Genomic DNA, 13,210 nt, shown 5'->3' on the forward strand with positions numbered 1-13,210 from the left:
AATCCCAGCGCCTAGAAACAGTTTTATAATTCTAACAAATTTCCATGGGCCATAATATGGGAAGTACAGAAAAAAATTTGTTAGAGAATAATTTATAAAGTAAAAATCATGAGTTTCACTCAAAATATGCATGTGTCAAATATTTTAATTCAATATTTAAGGAGAAAAATACTATGATGTTAAAAGCAGTTCAAAAGGACAACTCAAAGAACACATACGTAAGGCAAACAGCAATGCTAACATGAATTTACAAACCAATGTTAATTAGTCAGTATTCATCGGGCAATGATCAATTATATTCCATCTGGACAAACATATTTGCATACTATGGACAAAAATAATTTGAACTATTACAGGTTTTCTACAATTTACAGAGGTGTGAAATAGCCAAAAGCCAAGGAAAGGCCACAGGACCCTATAGGGTTAGATAAACCTGCAAAATGCGCCCTAAAGGACACTCAATAATCCTCCCCGCCCCGCCCCGCTGCTTTTTCCCACCTCGAAGTCTTCCACGATGCTAAAAACAGACAAACAAAAACCCAAAATCCTTTGTAACTCCTCAATTCAGAAACACCCTGGCTTTGATCCTTTTGAGTTAAACTTAGTCGGGAAGGCGGAGCATTTACTTGATTGCAACATTTTGGGGCGCGCTTCTCGCCCAGGGCTTCTTTGGTGCACACCTGTCCCGCGCATCCCAGGCAGCTGGGCGCGTACGGTGCCGCGCACTCAGTCAGCAGCAAGTGGCAGCAAGTCGACTGCGCACAACTAGGGGATCATCGGATAGCAGCTGAGAGTGCAGGGAGAAGCCAATCTGCAGGGGCCAAGCAGTGACCAAAGAAAACTTTCAGAACTGAGATCCGCTGAAAACCCGGGAAACTGCGCAGCAACAAAGACCCGCGTGGCTACCGCGGCGTCACCGCCTCTTTCCTTCCCCGCCCACGGCCTGCCAGGCCCTAGCCAGGAGCCAGGGGCGGGGCGACCTTTGCTCAGTCCAGGAGCCATCGCAGCCGGGCGGGGTCAAGCGGTCGGGCTGAGGGCGGGGTGTCCGAATCTCCCCGAGTCCGAGGTCTCAGAGTGCCAGGTGGCTCCGGAGCTTCTCGCGCTCACCTCCTGCCCCTCCCACCCAGACTGGGTTTGGCCACCCAGTCCCGCACCTGGATCCGCGGTTTCGGTCAGACCCGCCTGCGAACTGGTTTCGATTAGGGACAGGAGCCGGGCGGGAGGCGGAGCGGCCAGGATGCGAGGAGGGGATTAGGGCGAGCCACGGAGTGGGAACAGACCCGTGCGGGAGACAAAGAGCGGCCGGACAGAGCAGGGCGCAGCGCCGCGACCCAAGGAAGCGCCCGAGCTGACTTCGGGGGTCTGAAGCCGGAGGAGCTTCAATACTGAAGGCAGCAGAGAGCCGTCGTGCGGCGGGAGCTCCCCGAGATGCGGACGCCGGTGGTGATGACGCTGGGCATGGTGCTCACGCCCTGCGGGCTGCTGCTCAACCTGATCAGCACACTGGCCCCCGGCTGGCGACTGGTGAAGGGCTTCCTCGACCAGCCGGTGGACGTAGTGCTGTACCAGGGCCTGTGGGACATATGCCGTGAGCAGAGCAGCCGTGAGCGCGAGTGTGGCCAGCCGGACCAGTGGAGCTACTTCGAGGCCCAGCCGGTGCTGGTGGCGCGGGGACTCATGATCACGTCGCTGGCCACCACCGCCGTCGGGCTGCTGCTGGCGTCGCTCGGCGTGCGCTGCTGGCAGGAGGAGCCCCAGTTCCTGCTGGCGGGCCTCTCGGGCGTTGTGCTCTTTGCCGCGGGCCTCTTCAGCCTCATCCCGGTCTCCTGGTACAATCACTTCTTGGGGGACCGCGAAGTCCTGCCCGCCCCGGCCCAACCGGTCACCGTAGAGGTTAGCTATAGCCTGGTGCTGGGCTACCTGGGCAGCTGCCTTTTGCTGTTGGGAGGCTTCTCGTTAGCGCTCAGCTTCGCGCCTTGGTGCGAGGAGCATTGTCACCGCTGTCGGAAGTCGCCCCCAGCCGGGCCGCGCCGCAGCAGCATCAGCACAGTCTACGTGGACTGGCCAGAGCCCACACTTACACCGGCCATCAAGTACTACAGCGAGGGCCAGCACCGGCCGCCACCCACCGAATACGGGGCCACTCGCAAGCCCAAGGTCGGTTTTCCCATGCCGCAACCGCCGCCCAAGGCTTACACCAACCCGGTGGACGTGCTCGACGGGGAGGAGGGAAAGGCAGCCACCTCCCAGGGGGCATCCTCGCGCAGCACTCGGCCCTGTCACAGCTCCCTGCCCTGCGATTCTGATCTATAGACCTCACCTCCTCCTTCTACCTGCAAGGCGGAGACCCTGGGCTTGGGAATGCCTGCATGGTTCTACCTTGAACTTGCCAGCTGAGAAGCAGTCTGACTGGGGATTGGAACCCCCTCACCTTCCTGAAACTGGTTGGAAGGGCAATCTTCCTTTACTGTGACCAAACTAGGCTCTTTGGCTCTTTGGACGTTTAGTTCAGGTTAGGACAGTTTTTTGTTTGTTTGTTCGTTTTTAGAATTTCATTTTTCTTTACTGAAGGAGAGAAAGGTATTTGCATTGTATTAACAACCAGGGACAGTAAACAACAAGAAAAAGTTGAAATCAACAAAAAAAGAGGCTCAAAACTGGTTTAAGTATAACTTGAAACTATAGTATTCTAACACTAATGAATCTTGGATCAGTATAAACATTGCATTTTATTTTTCCTTTGCTTTTTAACTTCTTGTCATGCCAACTCTGGAAAGGCCCTTGTATTTCTGGTTGTGTATGAACCCAGGCTCTTTAAGAGTCATGAAAATGCCAGCAGCTTTAGTGGCTTTTATTGAACAAAATAATCTGGTTAACTCTGTGTACATCTCTTCTTGGGTAGATAGGATTTATCGTTTTTATCACTTGTTTTGGTGTGAAAGGTCATTCAAGAGCTTCTCTTCCAGAAGCAAGGTAAATGAAGGCATGCACACAATACTGTTTTCTTCCTTGAATACCTCACCCTGGACACAGAAGATTCTAGATTTAATATTTTTTTTTTTACAAAATGGAACCTCATAGCCACATTTGGTAAAGTAGACATGTATATATCTTTTATTTATAAATAAAAAATTTAAACATCAGTTTCAGTAGGCCATGAAAGCTTTCTCTATCTCCAGTACCACTTTCGATAGTTGCAGCATTCTTGACTAACCATTTCCTGGCTACCTAGGCACTGCTTCTGAAATCTAGCAGTCAGACCTTTGCACCTCTCTGCATTAGATTACAAAAAGAACACCCCCCCCCCCTCCTCAATCCCTGATTGCTTTTGTTTCCAGGTTTGTGCAGCATTCTGTACCAAGCCAAGGCTGCTATTGAAAAAACTAGAAGCACAGGTTTCCACTTGAAGTGAGAGAAATCTTTTCCTCTTCTTGAAGTGGTGCTTAAAGTCACAGGTAGGAAGCTCTGTGTTCCACTAAGGGGACTAAATCTCCAGGAGGGCTGGCTTTCATTCCAAGTGGTTAATTTAAAGGTACCTTTCACTGAACTGAATCTCTTTTTTAAAACATGCAGTCTAAAAGTGAGAACCATCAGTTCAGTAAGTACTGACTATATGAGAGCTATGATGGAACCAATAAAAACATAGCCGCTTGTGCAGTGGACACAATGACATGCTTTCACATCCCTTGTGATTCTGTAGTGGAATCACCTGGGTTTTTGTTTGTTTGAGACCCAACTTGAAGGATGGGCAGCCCTATCACTTTGGGATCCTTAAATACAGATTCTGATACTACAGGTCTGGGGACTCTGAAACTGATTTCCCAAGTGGCTTCTAGGAGATGTCAAGGCTGATGGTTCATGGACCCACTTGGAGTTGCCAGGTTTTAGTTAGGACTTTGCCTCAAATTAAGTTTCAGTGACTGCTGGCTGTTCATAGACCTTTGAGCACCTGCCCAGGTGCATTTGGGGACTTGCTGTGGGAGCTGAATCAAAATGGAGCAAAGGCAGCTGCTCTTTTCAGCGAACACTTCAAAAGGCAGTCATTATTGCCTCTGGGAAATCAGGACCTTGCATACAGCATAGAGAGCCCGGATTTCTGGCAAGTACTGAATCTCACCTGCATCCTAATTCCAAATATTTCCAAGGAAACCTTGGTAAAAGCAAAACTGGTGCTTTGTACGTTCCACTTTCCCTCCTCTCTCAATTATTCCCCACTGGCTTATATGTGAAACATCCTTTCTCTGATGATTAGGATTTGATTACTGAAGAGTTAAAATTCTATGTTTGCCCTATCAACAGAAACAAGTCCAAAACTCCATTTTAAAAAATGCAAACTTTTGGATATTGTTATAAAAGTGTTCAGGACGGCACGGAGAGAGACTCCTGCATCCCGCTGGGATCTGTTTTTGGACTGAAGGCCATTCTCTGCCAGAGCAACACACACTTGGCAGGGGCTTGAGACAAGGTGTAGGAGGAGGTGGTCTCAGGAGTCCTGCTGTGGGTGAGACTAGAACTTGAACTTGGTACTGGCTGACCTAGCAACTGCATGGCAGAGACCCACTAGTGTAAAGTAGCACTGTCCCCCACCCAAGCTCTTCACACCTGTTTGTGATGTGCCATCACAGCTCATTTTTAACCCCCTCAATCAGTATACCAAGTACGTGTCCCCACTTAATGCCTATAGGCTCTCCAGGATTACTTACATTATGCCTAGAGGATCAAGGGATCTGGGCAAGTGGAGCAGAAACTGCTTTAAGCCAGCTCCTGTTCTTCCCATCCTCCAGTCTGCTCTCCTGTGAATGCCCACATCCTCATTAAGAAGGGTTGTGGGTTTTAGCATGTGAGCTGTTTATCCACTGCGGGGGCTGTGGGTGGTGCTTGTCAGGGTGCTTCAGCAACCACCCTCCTCTTCGTTGCATAGATCACTCACCCAGTAAGTTTTGGGGACACCTGACATTTTGCCAGCACATTTGTGGGCACCATGGAAAACAACTATTTCAGGTCCTGTGGTATTCTAGCATGAGAGGTATTGTACAAGTGAGAGGAAAATGGAAAAGCAGGGTTCAGAGATGGAAGAGAAAGGATGATAGGTTAGGAAAAGTGGTGAGGGAGGAGGTGAGATGGGAAATGGGAGCAGAAAACTGTTGAGAAGAGAATGGGGAGCGTTCTAGGCGGAAAGAGCAGCAAACCCCAAGTTCCCAATAAAGTATGAGTAAAACACTCATACTTCATTCTATAATAGTGTGGTAAAAACAGAAAAAACCTAGTGCTTCAATTGAGTAAGACTGAATAAATCCAAAATTTACCCCTTACCAGATTAGTTTCTGTAGAAGTAAATACAGTCTGAACAATTTCTGAAAATGCTCCAGAATCAAATATAAACAATTCGATGTGAGAGTAGCTGATGGAACCCTCTGTTCATCAGGGAATAGACAGCCCCACAATCCAGTAGACAGGTAAGTAATTAGAACCTGAGAGCCTCAATCACATTCTCAGGGGTGCTGGAAAAGTTTTTCAACCAGGGTCTCTCTCAAAAACCCACCCATCTTCAGTATGACCTTCCTAAAGTGCAGTCTTTGTCATACATCTCTTTTAAAAAGCCTTCGGGATCTCCCTTCAGTGTCATCCACTTAGCTCAAACTACTTGACTTGGCTGAGGTCTGAGTTTTCACCCTGGTTACCTTCCTGAATCAGTTCACATTCAAAATGACTCCCTTCCCCCATCAGCTTAGAGGTGTCATATTTGAACATATCATTTATCTTTGGTGCTTTTTTTGGGTTTTACCTCTAAATTGAAGGTAAAAGCATGAATAGTTCCCGTTTATCTCAGTGTCTATGAGCAATGTATGAGGGTTACCTCTTAAAGCGTTTTCTGTACACAAGAGCTTCCTCCTCTTGTACACACCTTGCCACACATGTGCAAAGTGATATATAGCCCAAGGCCACTGGCCCCAAAACCTAAGGGTGGAGTCACTACCGATGAGGTCGATCTCCCCGTGTGGGAAAGAAGGAAAATAAGGGACTCAATTATTACTTCTTGTAAAACCTTGTTTGAAATTCTCACCCAGATGTCCCAACAACCTCCACCCACATTCCTCTATCTGGTCCCAGGCACAGTAGAATGACCTCTTCCCGCCATTCTTCATTAAGGACCAAAGACACGGAAACAAGGTTGAATTTGCTCAAATCAAGGAAAATGTACACAAGACTCGGCATGGGGCTAGTGATGAGTAGGGGACTTGATTCTTCAGTGGGGCACATGGGGAGAATGGCTTCAGACTTAATTACGTCTTTACAATTCTTGTCCAACTGGTCTGCCCAAGTTACACAGACTGACAAGGAGGTGAGCCAGCAGGCAGTCTCACTTAGAAACCAGGGTGACTCTAAGAAGGAGAGAAAGCCCACAAGGGTACATGTGTACATTTCACACACTAAGCATTTTTGGAATTCCTATGGCAAATTTCCCTGTCACCTCCCTTCTTAAACCACTATGAGCACCACTCATGCCAGCGGCTGCATCACATCATTAGGCTGAAGGAGGCTAAAGGAGATGACTTAGATGTTCCCAGAGTTTAAATGACATATGCCTTTTATGTAAACCTTGCTCTTTCTGGATTTTTCCTTCATATGTAGTACTGGACTGAATTAGATTTCATCAGAGGGCTTCTCTAACTTCAATACTCTGAAGATGACCATTAAAAATTAGATGAGGCCAGAAGAGAAATGAAATTTGAACAGTGGAGGCTGGGGAAGCTGATTGACCTATATAATTCTGCTGTTGGTCTGAAAGCAACAAACTCCATATTCTAATTCTTGATTTCTCTGAATTCCATAAGCCCCACCAGGAGTTAAAAATAGTAGAGACTTAATATACATCCTCCCACCATGACCTCTTCCCCCTTGTGTCCTAAGAAGAATTAGTATAAGTTCTTGGTTTAACTCTTAATTACTAGTAGCAGACATAAAAAGTTTTGTGTAGGGTTCTTTGAACCAATTAGCATTTATAATTCTAAAAAATTCTTATTTTTTTCCAGAAGAAAACCCAAACCTATCACTGTGTTAGACAAGTTGAGTTTCTAGAAGGAAATTTGGATTTTTACATCTGCCACAGGCTTACTGCTCCATCTATTAGGTGTAGATAAATTAAGAAATTAAGAGATCATCATAAGAGAAGGTTCTTGTAGTTGATAGTATGCCATTTCTACAAACAGAATATGAAGTGATGAAGGGGCATGCTAAAACCAGTTCAGGGAATAGGAATGGCTAGGAATTATTAAATATAAAATCTGGAGTATTGGTTTATAAGATTAAATCTTTTCATGAACTATTGAGAATGTTCTGTAAATTCTTGAATGGGGAAACAGAATGTTAAACTAGATTCAGGTGAGATAATACACTCACAGGAGATCAAAGATAAGAATAGTTATAAATAGACCAGGGTGGGGCAGGGAGGAAAGGTGATACCTGCTATACTTGGAAGATCTGGCTGCCTGCAGTCAGCTCTATTTTTCCCAAGAGGAGGAAATGGCAGGTGTTTCTGGGTCCCAAACTGGAAAGGGAGCCTGAAGAGTGGGGCTGAGGTTGCATTCCAGCTCAGAGCCTACAGAAGCAGGCTGAGCCAGGTGGAACACACACCAATTAATGTAGGACTAAAGGTCCAAAGGAGACCAAGACAGCAACTCAAACCTGTGCAGAGAAAGAGGTAATACTGTTGTACATGCTATTGAGTTTGATCCTTCCATGTCATTTTTTACATACAGGGAAAAGGCAAAGACTTGCCAACAACAAAACTGACGGCGAGACTGGCTTTTGGAACAGGGATAGTAAGAAAAATCTAATTCTCTCCATTTCTGAGAAGGGCTGAGAGTGCTATGGTGCTGAAAGTCTTTCTCAGGCACAGCTGAGCACCAGCCAGAGACTCAGCCTAGTCTCAGCAGGAAAGGGGGTTCCTGGGCATTTGTTGTTCAGGTCAAATTGATTTTTACTTCAATTTTTTTTATGTTTCATTGAGAACACAGTTTATATATTACCCAGAGTAATATATAAAATTATATTTGGGGATCTACATGAATTTATTCACCAAGACACTAAATATGAAAAATCTAGATCCAAACAAGAAAAATCTGCCAAATAAAGCTGTTTATTACAATTTAGACTTGTGTTATTGTGTAAAGGTACTATGCTGTATACAGACCTTTTCATTTTCACTCCATGTTCTATTAGCCTATTGATACAGGTTCTTATAATCCCAATTTTAGCACTGGCAACACGTTCAGGACTAAATGATTTGTCCAAGGCTGCTACTATCCAATTTTAGACAATACCCCATCTCCCATCATGGATTCAGTACCCTTGGATTCCTCAGATGGGTGTGAAGTCAGTAATAACCCAAGAAGACAAACAGGGGTGTTAGCAGTCCAAGTACCTGCATGTTACCCCAGCAGGTAAGACCTAGTTGAGATGAATTGGGGCACAGCTATATTCTGTTGCTGACTACAGTCTCCATCCACTTTATTTTAAATAATCCTTGGACAAATCATGTGTCTGAGCTGCTACATCTGTAAAGTATATTAACCTGTTCTAGTATTAGTTTCAGAATTGAATAAAAGCACAATGAAAACAACTTTATAAATCTTAAACAAAAATGAGTACTCACTTAACAACAAAATTTATCTGAAAGAAGAAGTAGTAGTGAACTATCACTTGAGCATTTGCTACTCTGCAGAAACTTGGCCTTTATCCTAAAAGGCAAAGAGATCACTATCTCCGATAAAACCGGAAACAGGCCAGAGGATTAACTAGTAAAATCCTTTAAATCAGTGTTAGAGCCAAGATTCCAATGCAGAACTTCTGACTAGTACTGGGCCAGATGCTGTGGGATTCAAAAGGCTCTGTGTTTCTAAAACATATTAACAAAACCAGACAACTTTTCTAATTTAAGAAGCAGTTATTTTAATAAGTCATTATGATTTACCACAAACTGTTAAGGAGGTTAAAACAGTACATAACGAAATGTATAAACGATTTTCACTGCAATGTTTCAGTTCCATTTTTATAAGGTCAGTCAGTTTGTAAAGAGGTGAGCAATTCCTAGGGGAAAGGAGAGTTGGAGTTAGATAATATACATCGCATGAGCCCAAAGCAAAAATCGAGAAGGTTAAACTAGGCAGAAGTCAACAGAGATTACAAGGGGACCTAAGTTTTAAGGGTAATGCAAACCCTCGTAACATCTTACCCCACCCCACCATGTGGAAGTCCACTAAAAGCTAATTTTTTTGATTGTTATTACATGCATGTTTCACCTTGTTCAAGCTGTAGTTCTTTTTTTAAAAAAATATTATTTCATTAAATTTTTTTTTTTCATTTTTCAGGGATTGAACCTGGGGGCACTCAAACACTGAGCCACTTTCCCAGTGGTTTTTTTTTTTTTTTTTTTAATTTTCTTAGAGACAAGGTCTTGCTGAGTTGCTTAGGGCCTCATAACTTGCTGAAGCCGGCTTTGAACTCTCGAAACCTCCTGCCTCAACCTCCCAAGCTGCTGGGATTACAGCTGTGCGTCACTGTGCCCAGCCCAACCTGAAATTCTTTAAACCAGAGTCTAAGGACAATAGAGTCAACAGACAATAGCTTGAAACATAACAGCAACATTCACCAAAAACAAGAATCCCTTTAAATGGACATTAACTACTTTTACTGAACAGGAATTTTTTCAAAAGGACATTTCTTTAACCACATTTCACAATCCATTAGAAAGAGACTTCCTAGCCTTCCTCAGCATACCTGTTCATCGTAGGCTTCGTTGACGAAAATCTCACTATTCATTAGATTTTCTTCTTCCTGGTCATTTTCTTTATTATAGGTCAAATTTCTTGATGATGCCGTGCTCGTTCTAGAAATCAAAGAAGCAAAGTTGAAAGAGCTGTTCCTTGAGATAGAAGCTAAGATTGGGGTATGATTAGAAAAGGCCAGCCTATCCCCTATCAAAGATCGTTGCTATAGAAACTTGCCTCATTTTAATCGAATGCCCACTTAAAAGTAAATGATCAGGAATGCGCAACACTTCAATTATTCTTTGTTACAGGCATGCACTTAGCTTCAAAAATGGCATCTCTGCTCAACCGAGAGAAGCCAGGTGATTGAAGTCAACCAGAACTGGATCCAAGGACAGGCACATGGTAGGTGGACAACGGTGAATGAGAAAGCGGGGGAACGTAGCAGAAAGACCTGAGGTGACAATCATGTTAACCAGTTAGCCATTAACCAGAGATGCTTTGGGCAATGGCCTTCTCAGTCTGCACAAGGAAGGCAGGACAGAGAGGTAGCTTTTAAAGCTTCTGTCATCTTCACATTTCTTCATCTGTAGGTCTTTTTTTTTTTAATATTTATTTTTTTAGTTGTAGTTGGCCACAAGACCTTTATTTAATTTATTTATTTTTATGTGGTGCTGAGGATTGAACCCAGGGCCTCGCACGTGCCAGGTGAGCGCTCTACCGCTGAGCCACACCCCAGCCCCACTCTGTATGTTCTTTAGTGTCCCTTTCTCAATGTGTTTAGTCAGTGTCTTCCATCACACCTTTTCTACTCTTACTTTTTCTGAAACCTCATTTTTTATTCCTGCTGTATCTTCAATGTCTTTCTTGCTTTGGGCCCAAACTTAGCATTTGTGCTTTAAATAATTCCTGAGTTTATTTCACCTCTAGTTATGGACTAAATGGTGATCCCCAAGTGCCTAGCATCCATATGTTGAAGTCCTAACTCCAAATAACCCAGAATATGACTGTGGGGTCTTTAAGGAGGTAATTTAGTTAAATAAGACAATGAGGGTGAACCCTAATCCACTATGACAGATGTCTTTATAAGAAAAAGAGATTAGGACACTAACACACAGAGGGGAAGACATGAGAAGACACAGAGAGGAACTGGTCATCCATCTGCCAGAAGAAAAGCCACAGAAGAAACCAATCCTGCTGACACCTTAAACTTGGGACTTCCAGCCTCCAGAATGATGAGAAATTAAATTTCTGCTGTTTAAGATACCCAGTCTCTGGTATTGTGTTATGGCAGCCCTAGCAAACTAGTACACCTCCTAACAAATATTACCTCTAATCACTGGCACTGACCTTACTGCCTCACTGAAGGGGAATTTTCTCACTGAATTTCTCAGACTCTGCCACTGACCATGGTTAAGACAGATTTTTAGCTGCATAAATACCTCAGATCTCATACAGTAGTGCTTACCTCAGGTCTCAAAGACATGGTCCCAATTATTGTTTCTCCAGGGTATCTAATAGGTAAGGCTGCTTTCCCACCCTAAGTCCTTCCTCAAAAGACAAATTTCTAGTGTGGACTTACGTCTTCAACTCCATTAATATCAGAAGCTAATACAATTCTCCCATGGAAACACGAGTTGATACTTACCGTTTTAATTTGTGCTCTCTTCTGAAATGTAGAAAAACTCCCAGCGCTACCAGAACGACTGATAAGGCAGTGGTTACACTGAATGCTATGTAGCCAGGGGTGGGTCCGTGTACTGCCTCCTCGCAGAACTCTCCACCATATTCCCTCAGACAGCTGCATTTTCTCAACTTTCCTTCTGTTGTACAGATTCCCCTCCCATTACAGAAATCACGGCTGCAGGGCACATGTTTTGCCTTCTGAGAGTCCTTGGGCTGAACAGAAGCCCCTCTTTCCTTAGTTTCTGGGGTCTTGCTCTCTCTGGCAGGCATCAGAGTGGTTAGTGGGTTTGTGACAGGATCTCTCATTCTTTCTGGGCCTGGATATCCAGGTGTGGTGGACTTGGTAGCCTGGGGAGGTCGGGAAGCTTTTGGAGTCAACTTTTTGCCTGCTTCTGACTTTGTAGGTGTTGATGTTGAATGAGCTTTACCTAGTTCAGTACCTGTAAACACAAGAGGTATGTGATATGGGTAGAGTTTACACACACACACACACACACACATAAGTGCCCTTTTATTTCTTGTGGCAGGGACTCATTACATTGCTTAGGGCCTCACAAATTTGTTGAGGCTGGCTTTGAACTTGCTATCCTCCTGCCTCAGCCTCCTGAGCCACTGGGATTACAGATATGTGCCATGGCATCGGGCCTACCATTGCTTTTGATTAAACAAAACACTGTAAAGTCATACAGATATAGAGAAATGAGGTGTCCCCCCAAAAGCTCCTATGTTAATGCAGAAATATTTGGAGGTAAAATGATTTGACGGTGAGAACTTTAACCTGAGCAGCCCATCCTAGTTTGAATGGACTAACTGGGTGGTGATCGTAGGCAGGGTAGGGCACGGCTAGAGGAAGTGACCACAAGGGGACATGCTGTGGAAGGGTTCATCTTCCTTGTAGCCCCTTCCCCTTCCTCTCCCTCTGCTTCCTAGCTGTCACGAGGAAAGAGGTTTCTTCTACCACGTCCTTTGAGCATGATGTTCTTCCTTACTTTGGGCCCAAAGCTATGAGGTCAGCTGTCTGTAGACTCAGACCTCAAATAAAATTTTCCTCCTCTAAGTTATTCTTGTCAGGTATTTTGATGAAAGCTGACAAAAAGCTAATGGTAGAATCAACTCTGCGAATCAAAATTCATTTTCTTTCCTATTTAAGAGAAAGTGACTAGGGTTTAAAATAGCTATTGGTTCTTCCAGATAGTCAGGTTTTAAGAAGTGAACTTAGATTGAGAAGTGAATGAGAACTCTTCACTGTAAGATTCCTGATTCCATTTCCAAATCTTTTTCGATAGTGGTTATGACCAGTTTCAGTATTGCACTCACTTCCCTTCAATTCTGTAGATTATGAGGGTTGGATACCACTGAAACAGTAGCTCTGGAATGTCAGGATGGTCAGCTAACTGGCCATGGCCTTTCCATGAAGACACTCTTTGAGACCCATCTACAGTTAGCATTTAAGTACCAACATGACAGTACTGAGCACCAGCAAGACAGATTTATGTAAGCTCTCTTGCATTTCTTAATAAACCTATGAGCTGAAAATAAAGTTGTTGCCACTTTTAAAAAGGGAAACCAAAGACAGGTCAAATAGTTTCCCACCTCCCTCCACTAGGCTATGGTTACCATGTCATCAATTTAAATCGACTGAATCAAATCTAGGTTAAATAAGGGCCCTTTCAGATGACATAACTTGTTCAGCCCTTTGAAGTTCCCTATCATGTTGCTGTCCTGTTGTCAAATCAGATTTACCCAAGGAATAC

The 13,210-nt window shown here is 44.2% G+C and overlaps 2 protein-coding genes and 1 non-coding gene across 3 annotated transcripts in view; 1 reads left to right on the forward strand and 2 right to left on the reverse strand.

Annotated features, from left to right (window-relative positions):
* Positions 1-1,041: 1,041 nt before the first annotated feature.
* Cldn23 (claudin 23) lies at positions 1,042-3,093 on the forward strand. Its single transcript, XM_076852451.1, has one exon. It carries the CDS (start codon positions 1,429-1,431, stop codon positions 2,311-2,313), a length of 885 nt encoding a protein of 294 aa, XP_076708566.1. The 5' UTR covers positions 1,042-1,428; the 3' UTR covers positions 2,314-3,093.
* Positions 3,094-9,060: 5,967 nt separating this feature from the next.
* The window catches only part of LOC143398210 (prolow-density lipoprotein receptor-related protein 1-like), a 46,033-nt gene continuing 41,883 nt past the window's right edge, over positions 9,061-13,210 (reverse strand). Inside the window, exons 31-33 of the mRNA XM_076855269.1 lie at positions 11,419-11,896; positions 9,781-9,883; positions 9,061-9,090 (exon numbers count right to left, since the gene is read on the reverse strand). Of these exons, the coding sequence (XP_076711384.1) occupies positions 9,061-9,090; positions 9,781-9,883; positions 11,419-11,896 (611 nt within the window). The remainder of the gene's footprint in view (positions 9,091-9,780; positions 9,884-11,418; positions 11,897-13,210) is intronic.
* On the reverse strand, positions 10,437-10,508 carry Trnaa-ggc (transfer RNA alanine (anticodon GGC)). Its single transcript has one exon. It is a non-coding gene; the product is annotated as a tRNA-Ala (tRNA).

The sequence above is a fragment of the Callospermophilus lateralis genome, chromosome 4 (assembly GCF_048772815.1).
Source record: "Callospermophilus lateralis isolate mCalLat2 chromosome 4, mCalLat2.hap1, whole genome shotgun sequence".
NCBI classification, from domain to species: Eukaryota; Metazoa; Chordata; class Mammalia; order Rodentia; family Sciuridae; genus Callospermophilus; species Callospermophilus lateralis.